The 24,653-nt window shown below is 41.2% G+C and overlaps 1 protein-coding gene across 4 annotated transcripts in view; it reads left to right on the forward strand.

The window, feature by feature from the left end:
* The first annotated feature begins 2,566 nt into the window (after positions 1-2,566).
* The window catches only part of KDM3B (lysine demethylase 3B), a 51,397-nt gene continuing 29,310 nt past the window's right edge, over positions 2,567-24,653 (forward strand). The window contains exons 1-8 of one of the 4 annotated variants that reach the window (XM_090151125.1): positions 3,270-3,602; positions 13,905-14,072; positions 15,156-15,284; positions 16,425-16,538; positions 16,996-17,101; positions 20,395-20,519; positions 21,602-21,670; positions 22,592-23,170. In XM_090151125.1, the coding sequence (XP_090007251.1) occupies positions 16,996-17,101; positions 20,395-20,519; positions 21,602-21,670; positions 22,592-23,170 (879 nt within the window). In that variant the 5' untranslated portion in view covers positions 3,270-3,602; positions 13,905-14,072; positions 15,156-15,284; positions 16,425-16,538. Of the gene's footprint in view, positions 2,892-3,269; positions 3,603-5,899; positions 8,976-13,904; positions 14,073-15,155; positions 15,285-16,424; positions 16,539-16,995; positions 17,102-20,394; positions 20,520-21,601; positions 21,671-22,591; positions 23,171-24,653 lie in introns of those variants that run through there. The other 3 variants (XM_031598528.2, XR_016471443.1, XM_031598527.2) reach the window with 3 other exon arrangements.

Genomic DNA, 24,653 nt, shown 5'->3' on the forward strand with positions numbered 1-24,653 from the left:
CATTTTGAATAGATGTAGGTGAAAGCAAGCAACTTGTCTCTGCTGATTGTGATTCACTGTCAAGTTAACTGGGACTCAGAGAAAACAGTAATGAAGAAAACAAATGATTTTCACAAGAACATCCTTGTTCTGATGTCAAGCGTAGCATCTACTCCTCGTTCTAGTTTCAGTCAGTGCTACTGTGTCTTGAATGCACAAGCAGAAAGAGGTGTAAAGCTGCATGTAGAATTCTGAAGAAGTTGTTGTACAAACACTGAAAAGGACTAGGGTTGAGGCACTGTGTTATTCTACATGAGGGCTGATGAAATGTATTAGGTAATCATGACAACAGCATCCTATTAATATATTAGAATCACAGAATGGCTTGGGTTGGAAGAGCCCTCAAAGATCATCTGGTTCCAACCACCCTGCCATGGACAGGGTTGCCAATCGCTAGATCAAACACTAGGGCCCCATCCAACCTGGCCTTGAACACATCCAGGGGTCAGCAACCTCTCTGGGCAGCCTGTTCCAGCACCTCACCACCCTCTAAGTGAAAAACTTCCCCCTCACACCTTATCTAAATCTCCCCTCCTTTAGTTAAAACTATTCCTCTTGTCCTATCGCTATCAGACTTGTATAAAAAGTCAGTCTCCCTCCTGTTTATAATCTCCCTCTAAGTACTGGAAGGCCCCAGTGAGGTGTTCCTGGAGCCTTCTCCAGACTGAGCAAGGCAAGCTCCTTCAGTCTGTTGTAGGAGCAGTGCTCCAGCCCTCAGATTATCTCTGTGCCCCTCCTCTGGACTCTGTCCAACAGCTCCACATCTTTCTTGTGCTGGGAGCCCCTGACCTGGATGCAGTACTCTGTGTGGGGGGCCTCACGAGGGCTGAGAAGACAGGGACAATCCCCTCCATTGCTCTGCTGCCACCCCTCTTATGATGCAGCCCAGGATATTGTTGGCCTTCTGGGCTGCAAGCCCCTAAATTCTCAGCCAGAGCTACTGTCAGTGAGTTCTTCTCCCAGTCTGTATATGTATCTGGGATCGCCCTTACCTGTGGCTTTGTTGAACCATATTAAGATTACATGGGTCTGCCTTTTGAGCTTGTTCAGGTCCTTCTGGATGGCATCCCTTCCTTCTGTTGTGTCAGCTGCACCACTCAACTTGTCGTCTGCAAACTTGCTGAGGATGCACTCAATCCCATCATCTGTGTCACTGACAAAGATGCTAAAGAGTACCGGTCCTAAGACTGACCCTTGGAGGACACCGCTTGTCACTGGCCTCCACCTGAACATAGAGCTGCTGACCTCAACTCTCTGGCTTTGGCCTTCTAACCAATTCCTTATCCATTGAATAGTTCAGCCTTCAAACCCACATATCTCTTCAATTTAGAGATGAAGATGTGGTGCGGGATCACGTGAAAGGCCTTGCACAAGTCCAGGTAGATGACATAAGTTGCCCATTTCTTTGTTCACCAGTGCTGTTGCTCCATCATAGATGGCCACCAGATTGGTTAGGAATGATCTGCCCATGGTGAAGCCGTGCTGGCTCTCTCAGATCATCTGCTTGTCCCTCATGTGCTTCAATATATCTTCCAGGAGGATGTGTTTCATTATCTTCCCAGACACAGACACGAGGCTCACTGGCATGTAGTTCCCCAGATCTTCCTTTCTCTCCTAAAAATGAGAGTGATGTTTCCCTTTTTCCAGTCATGGGGGACTTCACCTGACAGCCGCAACTTTTCAAATATGACGGATTTCAAAACCGATGGATTGGCAACCACATCCATCGGTTCCTTCAAGTCCCTGGGATGCGTGTAATCAGGCCTCATGGACTTGTACACGTTTATTCTCTCAAGACAGTCTCAGACTTGCTTCTCTCTTACAGTGGGAGGGTTTTTGCATCCCCAGTTCCCACTTAGAGGTTCAGGGATGTGAGGGACACACGCCTTCTGGCTGCCTGTGAAAAATGAGGCACAGAACCAGTTGGGCACCTCAGGCTTCTTTGTGTCTGTTTCCAGTTCTCCCTTCTCACTTATCAGAGGGGTGCACTCTTCTTGGCCTGTCTCTTGTGACCAACACACCTGTAGAATCCCTGGTTATTTTTCACATCCCTCGCCAAGCAGACTTCCATCTGTGCTTTGAGTTTCCTGACCCCACCTCCACCCGGTGCAATATATCATAGTTATCCCCTAATAATGCCATTATAGCTAACAGGGAAGAACCCAGACAAGTGATATTGCTTTTACTCCGGGGCCAACTCAGAACCATCTGAAGCAACTCAGGCCCCACTTCTACAGCTGTTACCGTATCTTTTTTATAATGTCCGTTTACCTCGAAACTTAGGTAAAAACTCCTTAATTTCTGTTATTTCAGACACTGAACCTGGAGTTCATAAGCAGCTCTGCCGCAGGAAGGCCTCCTCCTCCTACGGCACCTGGCCGCCGATCGGCCCTCGGCTCCGCGACTGCTCCAGGTTCTGTCCGCGGCCGCTGCAACTCTGCGGCCGGTCCGTCCGTCCGTCCCAGAAAGGCCCGGCTGCGCGGGGCATTGTGGGGGAGAGGAAGGAGGGAGGGAAGGCCGTCCTGGCGAGGTGCATGCCGGGATCGGGGCGGGCGGCGTTCGGAGGCCTGGAGAGGGGCGGTCGTTCCGTCGGTGTCTCGGGGCCGCGGCGGTCGGTGGGCTCGGGCCGGCGGCGGAGGAGGCTCCTGTCCGGCGGCGGAGGAGGCTCCTGTCCGGCGGGGATGGCGGACGTGGCGGCCTCCCCCGTGGGAAAGCGGCTCCTGCTGCTGCTGGCGGCGGCGCCGGGCGAGGGCGAGGCGGCGGGGCCGGACTCTGGGCCTGCGCTGCCCTCCCGGGCCTGGCGGAGCGGCACGGTGCGGGCTATGAGCGGAGCGGTGCCCCAGGACCTGGCGGTGAGGACCCGGCGGCGGAGGCGGTGACGGTGACGGGGCGCGGGCGGGGGGCGCGGGCCGGGCCGGGCCGCGGGGTGAACGGGTCGGGCCGGGGCTGCGGAGCGCTGCTTTCCCCCTGGTCGGGTCGCGGCGGCGCCGTGCTGGCGGCCCTTCTCTGCGGAGCTCTGCCCGCGCTGCCCATGGCCTGGCGGGACGCTCTTCGGGCCGGGGAACGGCGGTCCCGGCCTGCGGGAGCGCAGTGGCGGGGCGTGGGCCGGGTGGAGGGAGCCCGGTGGCCTCGGCTGCTGTGATTTCTGATGGCTGAAGTACGGCTGCGTGTCCGCGCAACTTTTCCGTGCTGTTTCCTGGGAAGACGTTAAGTATACTTGATCAGGCTAAGTGAGGTTTCTTGTTTAAATACGTACTTCTGTGTTGGGGTCGGTGGTTTTTGGTCTTCGATTCTGTTTTCAGCTGCAGCAATTTGCATTTAGTGTAATGCGTTTAAACACTTTTTGTTTTGCTTGTCTCTGGTGTAGTGCAGTGAGACACTCGGGTGGAGATTGTGGAAAGAACTCTGGACAGACAGCCTGGCCGTTTCTCTGTGTGTGCCACTTCTCCTAGAATTCGTTGTGAGTGATGGCATGCTTCGCAAACCCTTGTGGCCTGGCAGCTACCAACCATCTCAGAGGATAGGGTGATGCACTATTGCTGCCTTGTTTATTTAAGCTGGAGGTAAATAAATAAATACATAGGAGAGGGGATATTGAGAAATAAATTAGGAGAGGTGTTTGAGACTGTCTGAAATGTGGAAACGCGTAAGGGCTGTGACCTGGTCTGGAAAACTGCTTTTGTAACAGACTGCATTTGACTTGTATTGGTACCCTTGTGTTATGGTCCCATCAGATGCAAGTGTGATTATGATGTAATGAGTGTTTACAGTGCCTGTTCCTACTGTCGTTTAGCTGTGTGAACTGGAGGAACATTGCTTGGACAACTAAAAGTAAATAATTTGTTTCCTCGTTAGTCATGTGACACTTATTAGACTACTTTAACAAAGGAAAAAAAATCAATTCTGTGCTTGATAGCATAGGAAATAATTTGTTGTTTTCTTGACGTATTTGAATTCATAGCATTCTTATAACACTGCTGTTCTCAACCCAGTTTTTTTCATCAATAATTTTACATTTCACACTGTTTTAACGATACAGTTGTATCTAAACATTGTGTTTTCCAAATCTTTACAAGAACTACTGAATACAAACTGTCTAAAATACACAAGTTGATTTTTTCTTAGTTCTGTACTGTGGAATATTTAGTGTTGTAATGGATCTTTCTGTGTATAATGAACGCTACTTTGACAGTGTTAATCAGTAAAAAGGTTGGAAAAATGAGAGGCTGAGGACACTTGAATTGTCCAGTCTGGAAAAAGGGCTCAGAAGCAACTTCATTCCTCTGCATGTTTGTGGAGAGAGAGGTCCTGGTTTCTTTTCCCTGGTAATCAATGAAAAGATGTGTGGGAGCAACACAAAGCTTCTCTAGGGAAAGTTCAGACTGGGCATCAGGGAAAGCCTCTTTTCTGTGAGGGTGGTCAAACACCAAAACTGTCTTTCTAAAGAGGTGGTTGACGTCCCCATGCCTATTGTTGTTGAAGAGGCATTTGGATAATGCCCTCAGTAATATTTTTTAACTTTTATTTAGTTCTGAAGTGGTCAGGCAGTTGGACTAGATGATCTTCCAAGGTCCATTCTACAGAATGGAAAAGTTCTGTTAATGATGTTCTGTTAAGAAAATGTCATCTTTTTAAAATTCATTCAGCCAGAAGTGAGGACTTGGCACCAATTCAGGAATTACTGTTCTAAGATAATGTGAATGTGAACTAGGTCTGAAGAAGGCTGGAAGAAAAAATCTAATCTACGCTTTGAATTAGGACTGTGCTTTCTCATGGTATCCTGTAAAGATGGTTTGTCTTAGTAGCCCATAGTCTCACGTTTCCTTTTAAGAAATACAGAACAGTTTTATATCTCTGCCTTTCCAAAGCAGGAAAATGGAGAACACTCAAAAAGCATGGAACTTCAAACATTTCAGAAAGATGTTAAAATAGTATTTTAATACTGGAAAAGCAGTATTACTACAAAAGCATGTTATAGTCTAAAGTGTCGTCTTCATAAGGGATTTTATGGGAGCAAATCTTTTTTTTTTTTTTTTTTTTTTTAAATTAAGTGAGGATGCTGCAACTGCAGGGCTGGATTTAGGTTTACATGCTCTCTATCAGTTTTGAGATGTTACTTGAAAGCCTTCTTGGCAAGAGGAAAAAGTGTGGAGAAACAGTGCACATGCTGCCCATATGTGGTGGAGTGTCAGTGTTTACATCTGCTGCAGAATTTTGGTGTTATTCGTTTGAGACTGAATGGGAAGTTTGTAGAGGCATTCAGACTGCAATAAGTGTTGCAAGATGAGTTGGCTGATAAGTAGTCGAAACTGGGATTCTGGAAGTGGTGGGAAGATCCAAAACAACCTAAGAGAATTGTATGATATCCAGATTGCTTTCTCTACTACTCTATTTGTCTTTGCTTCATTCTGACCTGCAAGGATGGCCATATTGCTGGATCGTTCTTCCTGTTAGCAAGACACATACATGAGTTTGCATGTTGGAAGGATTTATGAAGGTATATATAGACCCCAAACAGTGGTCTGATGTTTCATTTGCTGTCTCCTATTGTTGCAGTTGAAGGTAGAATGCTGGGCTGGATGAATGTTCTTTAGGCCAGTAGGTAGAGCATATCTGTAATGCTTCTTGTTATAAAATAAATATTTGAGGACCAACAGGATATTGAATACTTTTTAACAATGAATTTTTACTTACTTTGCAAGTAAAATACTGTTCTTTGAAAGAGAGCTGATTGCAAAGCAGTGGGCATGCATTTTCTCCACTCACTGTATGATACTTTCTTGGTGGCCTTAGTACAAAATATTGTGAATTCTTGTGTTTTTTTTCTCCCCGGTGGCTTTTCTGTCTTCCAACATGTGAGATGAAAAATTTGCATTCATCCAATGAGCAAGGTCTTTTGTGTTTCCAGTGACTGCTTTTTTCGAGAATCAAAAGCGTCAAGAGGGATTCTGTAACTACTTATTTACAGTGAAATGCAAGGAGCAGGGATGTTACAAGGGGGAATACCTCTGCAGTTGTAGCTTATGTAAGTTGCTAATTTTCCCTCCTAGCTGGATCGAGATGAAAATTGTTAAGATAAAATTGTGAAAACTCAAGGACTGAGATAAACACAGTATAATAGGTAAAACAAAAGCTGCATGCACAAGCAAAGCAAAATACTCAAAATATTACTTCCCATCAGCAGACAGATGGAAAGTTGGATTCCATCATGTGTAACATCTGCTTGAGAAGACAAATGCCACAACTACAAACATCCTTCCTGCTACGTCTTCCCTGCCCAGCTTCTCTTGCTGAGCATTACATCGTGTGATATTGAATATCCTTTTGGTCAGTTGGGATCAGCTGTCCTGACTGTTCCCACTCAGCTTTTCAAGCACCCTCAGCCTCCTTGCTAGCTGAGCAGTGTGAGAAGCAGAAAAGTCCTCGACTCTGTGTGAGCACTACTCAGCAACAGTTAAAACATGAGTGATCTAATCAATGCGTTTTTTGTCTCAAATCCAAAACAGCATCATACCAGCTACTGTGAAGGAAATTAACCTAATTCCAGCCCAGACCAGTACTTCTGTGTATCTCCATCATGATATCACAGAAGAAATGTCTTTCCAAGAAGACTTAGCCAGAATGTAATTTTGTGCATTGTGTTGGTGTTTCGTCCCTCGGTAGCGGGGTGGTCATTGCATGCATTTGCTCATACTGTAACTTTTCTTGGTAGTGTAAGAGTTCTCTCTAAGTAGACACAGTGCTTCCAGTTTCAAGTGCCAATTAAAGAACCCAAACAATATTCTGTTTTTATCTTTGTACAGCTCTTGTCCTGAGGTCTCTGTGCTTGTGACTCTGTTGCACAATGCTTCAGACTTTCCCTGTTGAACCATCACTGTCTGCATTTAATAGTTTGTGCCACCTCCTTTTGATTAGATGCTCTATCTAATCAAAGCATTTAACTTTTCAATCTGTTAGTGGATTTCTTTCTTCTTCAAGTTCTAAGCCTGTTTTATTTCAAAAATAATCTTACTACTTCCCTATTGTTATCACTGACTGACGAACTGATCATTCTCCTGTTAGGTAGTGCTGCTTAGTAGTGACTGCTTTGTGTTGCAAGTACTTGCTGTAAAGAGTCCTTTGTTGTGTCTTGCCTGCATTAGATTATGATACTACTTTTGTGAAACAGAAATATGAGGTTTCCTTGTATAGTCCTTAGGTTTAAAGGGAGGATTGGGTAATGATACAGTGGAGCTCTGCTATAGACCGCTTGACCAAGTGGTCAGATGAGGCTCTCTACAGACTGATAGGAGTAGCCTTCCATTTGCAGGCCCTGATCCTCATGGGGAACTTCAACAATCCTAATACCTGTTGAAGGATGTAAACAATCAAAGAGGTTCCTGAAAGGTATTGGTGATAACTTCTTTCTCCAAGTGACAGGGGAGAAGAGGGGTTCTTCTGGACCTCGTTCTCACCAGTAACGAGTAGAACTGGGGAACGTGAAGATCATAGAATAGAATAGAATCACCAAGGTTGGAAAAGACCTCTAAGTTAATAATCCTTAGGGCAGTGAGAAAAATGAATAGCAAACTTATGACCTTGGGCTTCAGAAGAGCAGACTTCTTCAAGGATCTGTGTGATAGAATACTATGGGAGAAGGCCCTAGAGGAAGAAGCAGCTTAGGAAAGCTAATTAATATTTCAAGGATCGCTTCCTCCAAGGGTGGTGCAACCCAAAAAAGAAGTCAGGCAGAAATGCTGTGGGGCCTATTTGACTGAACAAGGGACTCTTTACCAAACTCAAGTACAAATGGAAGAGTACAGAGGGTAGAAACTGTAATGACTAACCTAGGAAGAATGCAGAGAGATTGTCTGAACATCCAGAGATGAAGTTAGCAACACTAAAGCCTTGATGGAAATGAATCTGTCCAGGGATTTCAAGGACAACAAAAAAAAAATCTTCTGTAAATACATCAATGACAAAAGGAAGACAGGGAGAAGGTTGGTAGAGGGGATGCTTTCTTGGTCTCATTCTGTACCAGCAGTACTGACCCTCTGTAATCCCAGGTCCCAGAGACAGACTAGGGGAAAGCATGGAGCAAGAGTCAGGTCAGGCAGTAAGTTCAAAGTGGATGTAAGTTCATGGGTCCCAAGGGGATGTACCCACAAGTACTGAGGGAACTGGCAGATGTCACTGTGAGGCTGGTTGTTTTTGATCCTTGTTCAATCATGGAAACTAGGGAGAAGATCCTGGTGACTGTAAGTAAGACAGTGTCCCTGCCTTCTTCAAGAAGTACAGTTGGTCTGCCTCAGATCAAACTCTGGGAAGGGGATGAAGCTTTTCCAGGCATGTGAAAGAAAAGAAGAAGAAAAGGAGTAGTTAGTGTGAATTCGCCAAAGAAAAGTCATGTTTGACCAACTTTACAAGTTTCTACAATGAACTTACAGGTCTGACTGATGAAAGAGCAGTGGATGCTGTCTTTCTGGACCTCATTAAGGCTTCAATGTTTTTCCCCTTAAGATCCTTGTAAAGAAGCTCTTGATGTATGGACCGGACAGTCAGACAGTGAGGTGGATCAAAAACTGGCTCAACGGTCAGACCCAGAGGGTAGTGATTGGTAGTGGTGCAAAGTATAGTCAGAGCCCAGTGACAGTAGAAGAGGGCAGGGTGAGGGTAACTGAGAGCAGGTTGCCTGCAGAGGTGGTGGAATCTCTCTGGTGATGTATGGGAACTGCTGAGTCCCAGCCTGCACCACTGATGGAGCACCTGGGAAAGGACCCGGTCAGCCCTGGGAGCACAGGTGAAGGCAATTCAGCTGTGTGATAGGAAGGGGTGGAGCCTGGCTGCCCCTCTCTTAGACCTCATTTAAGGGCTGACTGCCTCTGAGGAAGGATCTCTGGTTGGAGATCTCTCTTTGGGGAAGCTTTCCCCTGCAAACCTGGAATCTTCTGATATGGGTAGGCACTCCCCTTCCCTTATAGCACCTTTCTAGCATGCTGATCCTTCTGGTTTTTATACCTCTGGTGAAACACCTTTTTGTATTGATCTGTCCAATTGCTACACACAGAGATGCTCAGAAGCTAAGTGATCATAGTCCTGAGCAATTGGTTCTGGGTAGCCTTGCCTGAGCAGGTGGGTTGGACCAAATGCTCCTTAGAGGTTCCTTTCAACCTCAACCATTCTGTGATACCTATTAGTCAGGACCAGCCTTTAAACGTAGTTGATCCTTGTAGTAATTGTGGTGAGATTCTTTTTGACCATATGATTTTTTTTTTTTTTTTTGTCGTCTGGTTTGATTATAAATTATTACAGAGAAAGGATGTTCTCCTTGATTTGCTTTCTGCTTTGTTTTCTTAGTTTTTGGGAGCCATTCTAAAACACCTAGTATGTATATTTTAGGTTCAACTTGAAGCTGAAAGTTTTCTGTGCGCAGGTGTGAATTTCATTGTGGTTTGCAGTTATGGATTTCAAATTAATTCTTTGGATGCATTAGCAATTTGAAAGTTTCTGTAGTTCTATTTCTTTTTATTTTTTAATCTCATTTAATGCTGGTATTAATTGTATGAGATCTCAGATGTCTCATAGTAGTATCTACCTTCCGTTTTTCATCTCGCTTGTTGACAATGTGGTTCTTTCTGCATCTTAGAGAGTAAGGGGTCTTAGGGAATTTCTTACCCAGACTTACTTGGTAGTCTGCAACAGATGCATCCTGTCTGGGCATAAATACTGTTACTCCAGTTTCCCAACATGGAAACAGAGCCAGTGAAATTAAATGGCTTGTCCAAGGTCATGCAGGAAGCTTCTGACGGAACAGGAAATTGAACCTGTGCCTCAGTCTGCTCTCTAGCAACTGACTGATGATCCTTCCTTTCAAAACTAGTAAAATTTAAGACCATTTTAAGGGATACTTTTGAAGGTTTTTTGCTTTTTTAATTTTTTGTAAAGAATATAAACCCCTGGAATATGAATTTTTTTCTTACATTCTTCCTACTTGTCATCTACAAGTCTGTAGTGCAGCAAATTCTAATTGTTTTTTTGTACTATAAGTTGTGATTGGAGCATGTGATGAAAAAGGACCAGTATGTCTATAGTAGTTCTTTTGTTACTGTTTTTTCGGGAGAACTGACTTTGGAGAACTTCGAGAAATTCTGTTCATACTAACCAGCCTGTAGTTCTTTAGAATGCGTGAAGACCTGTTAGTCACTAGAAAGTTAGTGTAACAACTAGAGAAAAAATGTATCTTCTAGGCAAACACTTCAGGTTGTCTTTGTGTATCAAATAAAGCAGAGCAACATCTCTACTTTCTGGTGTCACTTTTTACTGGGCTGGGCCAAAAACCAAAAAGTGAGGAGATGGGCTGAGAGAATTACGGATGTGTTTGATCCTCTCTGTTTTCACAGAATCACAACATTGCAAGAGTTAGAAGGGATCTCAAGAGGACATTGAGTCCAACACCCCAGGTAACACAGGTTCCCCACAATGGGTCGCACCGCTCAGTGTCCAGACGGGTCTGGCGTATTTCTAAACAAGGAGACTCCACCACCTCTCTGGGCAGCCTGTACCAGTGCTCCATCACTCTGACTGTAAAGAAATTCTTCCATATGTTTGTGTGGAACTTCCAGTGTTCAAGTTTTAGGCCATTGCTCCTTGTCCTAGTGCTGCACACCATGGAGAAGAGCCTGGCCTCATCCATTTGCCTCACACCTCCCTTTAGAGTGTTACAGACAATTATCAGATCTCCTCTTAATCTTCTTTTCCCCAGGCTGAACAGGCCCAGGTTACTCAGCCTTTCCTTGTATAGGAGATGTTCCAGGCCCTTTATCATCTTTGTGGCCTTTTCTGTGTTGCAAGAGGATGTTTCTAGATTTTAAAAAAAACAATAATAATAAAACCAAAGCTTCTTTGTAAGTAGATATTGCTTCAGAAAGGCATTTTCACCATAGAAGAACTTGGGAAATCCTTCAGGCGCATTTTATCTAAGCAGTATCTTTTTTTTATTATTATTATTTTATGTGGATATGTCTGCTTTTGAAGAGTTATTGATGACAAGTAGGTATAAATAAGTGCATTCGTATTAGTAAAGCATCATTGCTGTTGTCAGTGGATTGTCCAAACTGACTGTGAGCAAAGTTAGAAGGATCAGCAGATGTTGGTGTATGTGATTACATGAATTGTAAGACCTGATTATATGGAGAGGTAATTCTTTCCAGCGTAGCCATGGCTTTAGCATTTCCCTTTGACTCAGAACTACAGGATTTTCAAATTAAGATGGAAAAAACCAGGGCTTTGCTTAAAACTTCTGAGTTTTACAACAAAGGTAGAACTTTTTTTTTTTTTTTTTGCCACTTACTTATTTGCTTCTGATATGTAGTATTTACTCAAAAGTCTGTCACAAGTTCCCTTGCTTTAGACTTCTGTTTCAGGATTCCCTTAGTAGTTTTCTTATACTGAGTATGTTGGGTCTCTCTTCATGCATCGCATAGTTATTTCCTGTAGTCACATAAAGCAATATATGCACAAACAATAGTTTGTGCAAGTAATCTTCTGCTTGTTGCCACTCCCAGTACACAGGAAAACTGTTTCTATTGCAGAAGCTGAGAATACAGCTATTTGTCTTGAGGCTCGCTGCCCTTTTCGTTTAATGTGATTTGTTGAAAACAACAGTGGTAATTTTTCCTGATATAATGTGTGGTCTTACATAGGCCTAGAACAACTGCCCTACATTTTTCTGTTGAGGAATGTACTCTACTTAGTATTGGTTTAGAATTAATTATGGCTTTCCGCAATTGTAAATCAAAGTTTGGAAGGACTCAGTTTCTTATGCATACAAAGGTGGAATAAAACTGAGCATTGGACGTGAATTGTGTAAAAACAAATGTCACGACTTTTCTGTTTTGCAGGGAAGAGTGGTGAGCGTGGTTTATAGCTTTATAAGACTTTTTTCCCAGCTCCAGTTCTGGATCTGAGATTTCAATAAGGGAAACTAAGATCTGGTTTTAGAGTTAAGTAACAGAAGGCATTGCTGCTGCTTTGATGTGTTGGCAATCACAGTACCTGTCATAATGTTTAGTGAGCACCTTAAAGAAATGTGGAATGTCCATCCTGAAGTTCATCGAAGACTATTTCTTCTGGGATTGTGGAGCCTTGGTTTTTTTTCGTTTTTAAACCAGGAAGTAACTTGTTAAATTTACAGCTAAAGTAGAGCTGTTCCACTTGGTCAATTTGTAATAATTCATAGAAATACGAGATGTGTTGTAGTTTGACTGGAAGAAATTTTCGTGTAACCTGATTTCATGTCTGTTACAGTAAATTACTTTGAGTCGTGTATAAAGCAATAAATTAAAAATTAAGCTAATAGATGTTATTTTTTGGGAAGCAGGCTGTGCTTCACTGCTTATTTGAATTAATGACTGTTGAATTTATGTTGTCTGCCTTCAGTGATCTTTGCCAAGTAGTTCGAGTGTACGTGCTACAGAGAGGTGGTCTCTCTGTGTAGCTGCTTATAAAATCCTCCTTTTAATAAAATTCTTAAGTACCTTGTGAAAAGACATATTCCAAAGTTGATGTTCCAGTAGTTCATTTTGACCATCTTTTTCATGTAATCTTTATGATAACAGAATCATAACATGATAGTCCTTTCTTTGTCACATTTTATTGCCGTGGTAGCATAAATATAATATTAAGAAAGGTATGGATCCTGAAACAGGAAAGGTGTTAAGTTGAATTTTCACTATATTGCTGGAGTTTGTTGAATTTAAGGAAGGGATACCTTGAGAAACTCAGTCTTCTTTCTCAGAAGGGCAGTTCAGGCAGTAACAATGTTGAAGATTTCATCAGGAGTGACGCTCCATATTCTTTCCCTCTCTCTGGGTAGCTTTTGCATCTGGAAAAAAGAGGTGAGGAGAAGGACTGTAAATGGTCTCCTCTTGCCTCTTTTAATGCAGATTATTGGTATAGCGGAGAACTTCTTGTCTCTGGTTAGCGCCCAGTTATCCTCAGTGGTCTTGTATGTACTTTGTACTAAAGTATATTCTGACTGTCCTGTTTGATTGTCTATGTGTAGTAGGAAAGTTCTGTAGCTGAAGGACTGGAGGGTGAATGTTTTAATCTTTCATGGCCCTTACTGTTAGGGCATCAAGTGAGGCTTATAACCCACTCCTTTGCTTAGCATTCTTGCAGTGTAATTGCATATAGCTTTAGTGTGTACCCTTTATGATAGGGGAAAAAGGGTATCTGAGAACAATGATTTAGGACTGTAGTGCAGTTTGTATTATTGCATGTACTTATCAGGTCATGAAGTCTGGTGAGTAGGTATTTCTGGATAATCTCATGCCAGAAATATCTGCATTTGGTTCAGAGAGCTTAGTGTAATGTACAGGGTAGCACAGGACTTCTCGTATAGTGTGGATTTCACAAACACCAACTTACCTGGCTGAAGGATTTTGGTGAATTTCAGCTATAAAATTATCCATTCTGATACTGATTGTCTGTTGAAATGACAAGTAGGAGTCTCTAAATCCCCTGTCATTCCCAATGTGCAGGAAGGTTGCATTGGATCATTAGTTGTATTTTGGGATAAAGAAGTTTTCCATCTTTGGTTTTGTATGGAGAAAGGCAGTGTTTGGTGCCAGTGATGTGTGTTTGGACAGTAAATCGTCTTCCATAGTATAGTAATTGCTATGAATTAGACTTCCGTTTCTTTTGAAATACGATAGCTACGTAGATGTGATGTTCTCAGTGTTACATTAAAATACTAATCCTGATTTTTTTTTTCTGACAAAGCTGCTGTTCCCCTGTCGATAGAAATTGTGGAATCTCATATATTCTACTCAGTGTCTGAAAAAAGTTAAATGGTGTTTTCTTTTTTTTTTTTTAAACTAAATCAGATCTTTGTGGAATTTGATGGCTGTAACTGGAAGCAACATGCCTGGGTAAAAGTCCATGCTGAAGAGGTTATAGTGCTGTTACTGGAAGGATCATTGGTGTGGGCGCCTCGAACTGATCCAGTTCTGCTTCAAGGGGCTCGAGTCTCACCAAAACAGTGGCCTGCATTGGTGAGTATTTAGCTGAAAGCTTTCATATCCTTCAGAGATCTGCATCAGCGTGACTGTGAATCACAAGATGTGGCTATAGTACAGGACTCCATTCTACAGGTACTAAAACTTGTTTGGAGACAGATTTTTTTTTTTTTTTGTGAAGAGGAGAATAACTGGGAGTTGTAGTGCCCTTGTAAAGACAGTTGCTTATAGTTTCTGCTCTAGAAATGGAAAGCCTACAGATCTGAATATCTGAATGTCTGAAGAAATGTGATATGTACATGGATGATTATTTTTCCCAGTTTTAGAACTTGGAGTGTGTTAGGCTTTTCTAAAATTAAAAGAATAAGCCTTTGGGTCTTATTACAGACTTTGTAGGGTTCTATATGATAGAGATTGCTATATCATTTTAACAGTCATTCCTGAAAGTCCCTGGGGAAGAAAAGAGGCTCTGGACTGTGCCTGATCTGTTAGCAGTATGGGTTGTGTGCTCCTAATGTAAACTACAAAAATTTGTTTCCATGTTGTCAGCATTAACTAACATGACATACAGATCTTTCTCCTGCCACATGGAACGGTAATCCACATGGCTCTTTACATGGCATTTGGATGCCATGAGACTAGAGACTAAAGCCAGTATGTTTTAGCCAGAGTTGCAAGTATATCTGTCCTTCAAACATCCTGATGAGTAGCATACAGTGAAGAGGATTCCTTATGTCCTTCTTTCTTCTCTTAGTGCCTTTTGAAGAGGAGAGCTCATGTAAGAGTCTTACTCAAGTTTTTATGCAGTCTGATTTTTATTATTTTACCTTTCTTCTGTTCTTTTTCTGTCATCTTTGAACTACTGGAGATGCTACTGTCTACTTTTTTAATACATCTTGTGCATGGGCCCATTAGAATGCTTTTTCCAATAAAAAACCTTTTACCTTGGTAAAATCTGAACTTGGTATTTTAAATGAACACTTGAACTCAAAGCAAAAAGTTTGATACTGCATCTTTCTCTCAGGGATTTTCTTTTTTACTGTAGTTGGCTTAAGGTAGAATAAAACCAGGCCTTTACAGTAGAGATTCTGTAGACAGAATGTGTTTTTTTTTCTGTAGGTGGAACTTTCCTTTCAATGGGAAAATAAATGTGCATTGTCAGTGTCATGAACAAGAGAATGGAGTATGAATAAACTTGATGAGCAGTAAAGACAAAAAATGTCATAAATACATTTGTGTTAAAATCATGTAAGTGCATTCATGAGACAGATTACACATTTCCAAGACTACAGGGGTTGGTAACTTCTTCCATCAGCAAATTACATTAGGTTATCGTTCTGAGTCTGCTGCATATTCTTCCATTAGTAACATATTCTGTAGTTTGGTTGTCGGAAGTACACCTGATATGAGCTTCAGATCTGCATAAAACAGTAGCAAGAAATGCTTCCCTTCATTTGCACGCCTTCTTAGTGCTTACATGTATTTTTGTGCAGGAATGAAAATCCTCTGTTCCAGATGCTATATGTGAAAAACAAGGGCTTCTCCAAAAGTAATGCTTCCTATTTTATGATATTGGCCCACCATGTTGAAGGTAGACATTTGTGGTATCACAGCAGAGATTGAACCTTCCTGCCAGTGTTGCATTACATTTTGTTGCCATGTGACAGATGGCAGTAGAGAGGCAGTTTGTCAAAATGGCCTCTGACATGAAGTGCATATTAAGCAAGGGTATGAAATTTAATTCCTTCATGCAGGGGAAAAAAAAAAAATGCATCCATTGACATTAATTGGTGCTTGCTGAATGTTTAGGGAGACCAAAGAGTGGATGTCAGCATAGTGAGGGTTGGATGGTGTGTTTCAGCAGTGGTGACAGTGGGGCATCTCTCCAGTGTAGATTTTTATGAGCACACCATGTAGACTCTCATTTGTCACTGGCAAGAATATATAGCTAATGGTGGTGACTGTTGAAAAATAGTGTTTTGTAACAGAATTTGCTGTGCTTTTTGTATGTTGTTGTTTGTATGGAAACAAATAGGAGGCGTTACTTTCAGAGGAAGCTGCACATATAAAGGTGTTTTTTTTAAGCTGACACCTATGGAGAATTAAATACAGTAGAACATAATTTCAGTTCTGCTTTGAGTTTCAATGAAGAAGTGGATACAATTTTTTACAATTTCTTTTGTAATGTTAATATACTACACTTGCAAGAAATACTGGCTGAGACCTAGAGTAATAATTTGCACTAAAACTCAGGCACTGGGAAGTGCAGATTTAGAAATCAAACTTCTTAATTTTTTGTTATATTTAAGTAGTAGATGAAGACGACTGTTGTTGGTCTGTGTGTGTTCAGTTGTTTTTATAACCTTTGTTTTCTTTTGTTCATTACAGACCTTCACTCCTCTAGTAGATAAGCTGGGTTTAGGCTCTGTGGTCCCAGTGGAGTTTCTTCTGGACAGACACTTACGTTTCCTGTCTGATGCCAGTGGATTACGATTGTTTCAGGTATTTGTTCAGATGTGGTGAAAATTTAACTTTATGCTATGCATGTCAATTTTTAATATTTTTGTACTGATCCAGTAAAACACATTTTCAGTTCTGCTTTGAGCTTTAATGAAGAAGTGGATCCAATTTTTTGCAATTTGTTTTTGTATTGTTAATTATTGTCTGTCTCCTTTCATTAGCCTAACATGTCTTGGGCTTCATTCCATGTTTTTCCAGGTACTTATGCTGACCTGTCTGCTTTATAGAAGTCCTAATTTCTGCCTGCATTGCTCACTTGATGAGCTAGCAGTTAAACATTGCGTAGCTGATAGCAGTGAAACTTCTGTTGCAGTTACTTTTTACTTTTTTGTTGTTTTGGTTTTTGGAAGCAGACCAAGAAGAGCTGTCCCTCAAAAACTGGAGATTTTCTTAGCTTAAAACATTCTACTTGTATGTTAAAATTGCTTATTGTTGGCAGATGGGAACAGAGAGTCAGAATCAGATACTGCAGGAACAGCCATTGCTAAGAGAATCTGTCAATTCATTGTTCAGTGACCAGAAACTTCAGGAGATATTTAGTAGAGGTAAGACTGGTTTTTGTTCCTCAGGGCTACTATGACTGTTGTGTAACAGTTGGATTATTCTGGGATTTGTGAAGGAGACTAATAATAGTTTCTGTTGCTGTTTGGTTTGGAAGATCGCTTTTCTCTATTCTTTTTTTAAGTTCTTCATTTAAAGGAGCATTATTTTGTGACAGCTACCAATTAGTACCTTGCTAAGATACAACTAAAAATCTGTATTTTATCACTGAATATGTGGTTAAGGTAGCACAGAATACGATTTGTAACTTCCATGTACCTATGACTTTCTTGATTTCTTTTTTTTTTTAAGCTTGTTTTGAGTTTCTTTTAAAGCTTAGTGCTGTTCTTAAATTCTGGAAATTTAGAGATTAAGTTACTCTGTATTCATTGATCTTTTGATCAGAGAAATTTTTCCTTTGTTGCATCAAATCACATTCTGGTGTTTTGACATTTAATGCATGAATCATGTAAGTTTAAAATACTGCATGACTGTACCTGTTCAGCATAATGTTACTACTGTAGCTGTTATCTAGGCTGCATTCTAGGATTTAATTCTTTTTATAGGTTTTGCTTGTCACATTGTGGTTTTCTAGTGCTAAAGTGATTTTTTTTACATCCAGAATTTGGGTTCGTTGCTCAGATAGCCCCCTAAGAGGTAGGCCTCTGTATTATATTTGAGGGCAAATAAAATTCTTAATGGAGACTTACTTGGTTCCCTTTCCTTTAATGAAATGTGTATTGATATAAATTATGTGAGTGACCAAGTGTAGTGGCAGTGCTAAGTCATGGCCTGAAACAATGATTGAGCACCTGGTGGGAAGGCAGGGCCAACCTAGGGGATCTCAGGTGCAAGCAATGTATCTGAGTGATTGGAAGAGGTAGAACCAGGATCAACCCTTTCCCAGCCTTCATTTAAGGGTTGGCAGTGGAGGTGAGCACATCTCTTGCTGGAGATCTCTGCCTACCTGAGGCCTTCCAAAGGTAAGCAGCTCTTTTCCTTCATTTCTGCATCTGTGGCTGCTGCATTTGGGCTTGTTCTCATTTGCTGTAGCCAAAGACTTTGCCACCCTGCTATTATCATCCCATTATAGCACACACACCTAGTAACTTCAGAATTGTCCTTTTGGAATCCATCCTTTTCATGAAGAAATTCGTCCTAAATCTTGTTTGAATGTTCTCTGATGCAACTTGAGATCCTTTCCCCCTGTCCTGTGACTTGTTACCGGAGAAAAGAGGCTGACGCCTTCCTTGCTGCAGCTCCTTTCAGATAGTTACAGTGTGATGAGGTCTTCCCTCAGCCTCCTCTTCTGCAAACTAAACAACTCCTCTGCACGCATTTGAGTAACTCAATATCCTTACTGTAGTGAGAGACCCAAAACTGATCGCAAGGGGTCAATCAGTCACTTCCCTAGTCCTGCTGGACATTCTGTTTCTGATGCAGACTGGGATGACATTTGGCCTTCTTAGTTACCTGGGCACACTGCTGGCTTGCATTCAGCCTGCTAATGACCAGTGCCTCAAGTCCTTCACTGCTTGACAGCTTTCCAGCCACTCTTTTCCTGGTTTGTACTGCTGCGTAGAGTTGTTCATGACTCAAGAGCAGGAGCCAGCACTTCGCCTTGTTGAATGTAATGTGCTTGACTGACTCATCAATCCAGCCTCTCCAGATGCTGTGCAGACCTTTCCGACCTTAAAGCAGATCAGCAGTCTTGCCTAATTCAGTATTGTCTGCATACTTACTGAGGGTGCACTCAGTCCCCTCAACCAGATCGTTGACAAAAATGTTAATAAAATGGACCCAAATAGTGAGACCTCGGATGTGCCACTGGATTGAACTCCATTTAAGTGACACTTTGAGCCTGGCTGACCAGCCAGTTCTTCATCCAACAGATCTTCCTGTCCGTACCTTAGGCAGCCAGTTTCTCCAGGAGAATATAGTGGGAGCCAGAACCTAACACTTCACTAAAATCAAGGTAAACTCCACCCACAGCCTTTCTCTCATCTATTAAGCAGATTGTCTTATCATAGAAGGTGGTCAGGTTGGTCAGGCAGAACATAAACCCTTGCTAGCTGCTTCTGATCACTTGAGTGTCCTGTATTGATTATGTGATGATGCTCAAAATTATCTGCTCTGTGATCTTCCCTGGGACTGAGGTCAAACTGACAGACCTGTAATTCACTGGGTCCTCCTTTTTACCCTTCTGGTAGATTGGATTCGTGTTCTCTAACCTCTCCTTACTGCAACCTTCCCAGTTAACTAGGGTGGCTATTTAAATTATTTAAAGTGGCTTACCCAGCACTTATACCAGGTTGTTCAGTACTCTTGGGCAAATCACATCTGCCTGTGTAGACTTCTGAATGGATCGTAGGGCCTTCATCTTGCTCCTTGTCACCATCATCTAACTTGATGGGCTGGGTACCCTGAAAATTGACCTTACTCATACAGACTGAGGCAAAAGAGGCATTAAGTACCTCAGCCTTGCCCACATCTTTTGTCACTGCTCTTGCCCTCATATATGGTTAAGCTTAGAGATTCTCCTTAATCCTCCTTTTGCTCCTGATGTATTTATAAAAGTATTTTTAATTGTCTTCTATACTAGCCAAGTAGAGTTCCAGTTGGGCTTCTGATTTTCTTCCTGCAGATACGGACTGGTGGACTGTGATAATTTTCATTATCTAATATTAACTTTTTTTAATCTGCAAGGAGAATATGTTGCAGGCTGTTTTGGAGAGTGGGAGTGGGTTGGGAGTAAACCTTCCTGTAGACGACATGTTCCCCATGTCAAGGAAGTAAAATGGTTGATCTAGAGACTCTGGATATTTGTGTAACTATATTGACTTTTTTATTGTTGTTATTTTCACAGTTACAAATATGTTTCTGCTCTGAACTATGTGCTATTTATTCAGGGAATTAATGCATCTGAACTGCGTTTCTGGGTTGATGCCTCATAATTACTGACTTGTAGGTTGGAAAGGAAAAGAACATAGCAAGTATCCCACACTTGTTTGTTGTTTTTTTTTGTCAGGAGCAAGTTCATTTTGATTTTTCACTTTTTTTTTTCTCCTTGTAAACTGAAGGAATTTTGTCTTTACTGTAGCTTGGAGTTAGTACAAGAGCAGAATGCTTGGCTTCGGCAAAATTTGCAGCAGAAGACTTAGCATTTTAATTTTGTTCTGCTAGAAAGCTGACACTTCTGTACACAAAAAAAGAGTTCAGGCTCTAATTATTATATGATATTTATCTTGCATGATGCCAAGCTTTCTTGAAAATAAACTCAAAAGTGCTTCTTTTCCAGTTCCTTACAGTATCCAAGGCCAAAGAGTTAAAGTTTACCAACCAGAAGATGAAAATAGCTGGCTCTGTGGTGTTGTGAGCCATCAAGACCCAATAACACGTCTCATGGAGGTGTCTGTGACTGAGGTAAAAATATGAAGTGCTGCTTTAAGTTTTCTAAAATACGGTTTCTTCCTGGAAGCTCACGTTGTGATGAAGCTGTTATTCTTCATGAGATAGAAGTAAGGAAAGCTTCTTTCCGGGTCAGTTATGCTGTGGTTTTCCTTTGCTATTTCTCAGCTTCTGTCTGACAGACTGGGGAATTGGTTTGAAATAAGTGCATTATAGAAGATAAAATCGTAGTCTAAACTGAATTGATTGAGGTACTCCAGCTTAGGCTGTTCCAATCAGTTTTTGGTTTGCGTTACGTGATTGTGTGGAGTTTGACAGTTGTTCAGCCTTACCAGCAGCCTGCTTCTAATGGCTTCCTTTTTCAGGAGCAGCTAGAAATAAATCTGTAGGTCTGTGTGGATGTTCTTAAAGCAGCAGGTTTCTTTTCCTTGTAACCTTTTCCATATTTTCCATATGCAGTAAGCGTGCAGAACAAATGCACTGAGTGTGCCCACTGAGTCCTATGCACATGTGCAATAATCTTACACTTTGAATACTCTATCTACTGCTAATTCACAGGGAAGAAATATACAATGTATGGTTAATAAGTCTGGTACTTTGGAGAGATTGAAGTTAGGCTTTCAGCAGGTGCATGCCGGGAAAGAAGCAAACTTACTATGTATCTACTGTCAGATAAAAAGTTAACCTCCATGCACTGCTACAAAAACTGGGTAGTCATTGCTGCCTTAGCAGAAGTACTGATGAGGATTATTAGCATAAACTGATGTAGTCTTTTCTGTGTCTAGCAGCATGAATTTGCAGAATGCTAGAACAATACTAAAACAGATTTAGACAGTTGTGTTAAATGCAGTGAGATGCACCTAGAGATGCTCGTTAGAAAAAAATACATAAGAAAACAATTTGCAATCAAGTCTGAAAGTTCTTTAACTAGAGAGATGGAACAAATGGAAGGGTAAACTGAAAGCCTTTAGTTATTGCTAAGGAATTCAAGCATGTGTTTAAGGTCTCCTACTGTTGATACTGTGTACTCTGAATTAAAAAATAACCTCTTCTCTTCTTCCTCCTACCTCCTCAATATTCATTTGCGTAAAAATTAGACTGGTGAAATGAAGTCAGTGGATCCTCGTCTGATTCATGTCGTGATGGATAACACTTCTCCAAGTGAGGTACTGTAATATTTCAGCTCTTTATTTATATAAAGTGTTGAAAAAAGAGAACATGAGAATAACTGTACACTGATGCTGTGTTCACTGTGGGCTTTTGGTAATGTGAAGAAAACTTTCCTCTGTCAGTTACCACTTTGAGAAATGGACATTAGTTTTCTTTAAACGATCTATTTTTTTTCTAGTTCAGGCCTGTTTTACTAACTTCAGCATGGCTCTTGGGGGGGGTTTCAGTGATCAGTGTTATTCTGTTCTGTTTTAAGAGATAATGTTCTGCTAAAGAATGTCTCTGTTCACGACCTTCTTTTTAACAGAATCACCCTATGCTTCTCCACAGACCCTACTAGACATTTCTAAAAAGTATCTTCTGGCCTCTCTAAAGCAGACTGGTACACTTGTGGCATTTCATTGCTGCAGTTTAGAGGTGCCATGATAACATTTGGACCTGTGCCTTTACCCTAGGCTAAAGGATAAGGTATATCCTACAGTTGAAAATTCCAGGCTTTGGGTAATGGACAGGAAGTATGCCCTGGAAAAGAGCCATAGTTATTAGACTTGTTGCACAAGTTGGTGTGCAAATACCTGCCTTACACAAGCAAGAATTATGTTGGAGTGTGTCCATGTTGCGTATTTCATAGAGTTTGCTATGATATGGCATGTGGTACAGCAGAATAGCTCACCTAACAAGCTTACTTTGGAGATCCTTCCCTAATGCAAAAAAGAAGAGCCTCCTTCAGCAACCACAAAAAAAAACTGCTGATGTTTCTTGTTTACACTGTATCCTTCTTCAGATCTGTCAGTTTGTTATTAAAATAAATGTTTCTAAGCTTAGGCTACTGTAATCCTTGTTCTAACACAGAAAATGCTCTTAGAAGTAGACCTGTTTGTTCTGTTTACTGATTGTATGGGTTTTTTTTATTATAGGGAGGGGGCCTAAAAGCATCTAAGTCATCTAAAGGAAAGAAGAAGAGAGAAAATTTTGAGGGAAAAGATGGCCGGAGGAGGAAAAATGTTTCAGATTCTGGGTGTGATCCTGCAACAAAGAAGCTAAAGGAGAGGGGTGAGGTGGATGGCAACGGTAGTGATGGAGCTGAGGCAAGCAGAGGTCCTTGGAAAGGAGTCTCCAGTAGTGAAACAGGACTGGATCCAAGGGCCAAACAGTTGCCTTCATTTGTTCCTCAAATTAATCGCAATATTCGCTTTGCTACTTACACCAAAGAGAATGGCCGAACATTAGTAGTCCAAGATGAGCCAGTTGGTGGTGACACATCAGTGCCATTCACTCCATTTTCCTCTGTGGCTGGACAAGCATTGCTAGTTGGATCTGGATGTAAAGAAGCTGGAAAATCACTGGAACAGATTGGCCAAGGCACAGTGACTTCTGCAACCACAGTTAGTACGACTGCTTTGACACCAACAACTGTGAGAATCTCTGATACTAGTTTGCCAGCAATTACTGGACAGGAGAAACTGAAAACAGGCCGAACGCAAATCCAGGGAGAGGTGAGTAGACTGTGATCTTGCCATATTCAAGGAAGAAATGTGTATTCAGCATCAGATCTTTTAGAACTTGTCTGTAGTACTAAGTGTGCCCATGGAACTGAAAACTATTTTTTTTCTTTCATAAATCTCTCCCTTCCAGAAACAATGATCTTTCAGTCATTTGATCTAAGAAAGGATCCATAAGAAAACAGTTTTTAATAGAGAACCTTTAAAAGATAACTTTTTAGCACTCTGTTTTTTATTCATCCTGTCTGAAGACTGAGAATCACAAAACCATGACGCCTCCAGTGCAACTTTTTACACAATGCAACCTTAAAGTGATTTAGAGTACTGCACTTAATGTAATCAATTTAGTCATGTCACATGGAAGGTAGCCTACTTAAAATCTCTTGTCTTCATATTGGCAAATATGCATGAAAATATACTTTCAGTTGAATGTTTAAGTTATATGAAGCTATATTTGGAGGACCTTTTATAGATTCCCAGTTTCTCTTACAGAAAAGATAGCTCCATATGAGAAAAATGAGCCAATAGCATCATACACTGTGTAGGGTTGAAAATAAAGTAATTAGAAGACTTGAGATGGGTACCTTCAGAATCAATTTGTTTGAAGAGCTTGGTGTGGTAGTGGCTTAGGGATCTTTTAGTTATGCATACTTATTTTCAATGGGAATAATAGAAGGGAAATCCTGTTAACTTTTATTTTTGCCTTTCAAGGAGGAAAAAAAAAAGGAATATTTAAGTAATCAGAGGAAGGCCTATTTAAAAAAAAAAAAAATTAAATCAACTGACCAAATAAAAAAAGACAAACTCGAAGCCCCATCTCTATAAGGAAGACAGAAAAGAAACTTGTTTTCTACAGTATAAAGTAGTATTGTAGGAGATGCATTAGGAATTCCAAGGTGATTGCTAAAGGTTAAATGAGTTACATTCACGTCTTTTGTATTAGCTAATGGATAGAGGAAAAGGCAAAGCGTTTACCTTGAGATAAGCATTTAAAAACACAAAGCAGAAATTAGATGGCAGAAGTCAGGAAAGTTACATAATGAAACTCTTGTATAACAATATAACCTTTGTTGTTCATTCTCACTCCTGTTCTCTGCTCAGAGGAATAAAATAAAATCAGACTTGTGAGCGAGTTCTCATTGTGAGTGGTCAGAATTGTATCTGTTGCTATTGTTATTGCAGCTTTAATTGTGCTGAGAAATTTTCGTACTGCGTGTCCTTCCTTTACTCTCCAAAACCCCATATTACTTGTTTTAGATTAATAAATAAATTAAAATATAAAAATAATGTTCTGGCTTTATAATTTGCAGATAGACCACTAGGCCAGAAGTGAATCATAGAATCACAAGGTTGGAAACGACCTGCAAGATCATCTAGTCTAAACGTCCTCCCATTGTCGTTGCTACCACAAGCCTCTAAACCATATCTCATAGCTCCTCATCCAGACACCTCTTGAACACTGCCAGGGATGGTGACT

This window comes from Phasianus colchicus, chromosome 15 (genome assembly GCF_987193195.1).
Source record: "Phasianus colchicus chromosome 15, bPhaCol1.hap1.1, whole genome shotgun sequence".
Lineage (NCBI taxonomy): Eukaryota > Metazoa > Chordata > Aves > Galliformes > Phasianidae > Phasianus > Phasianus colchicus.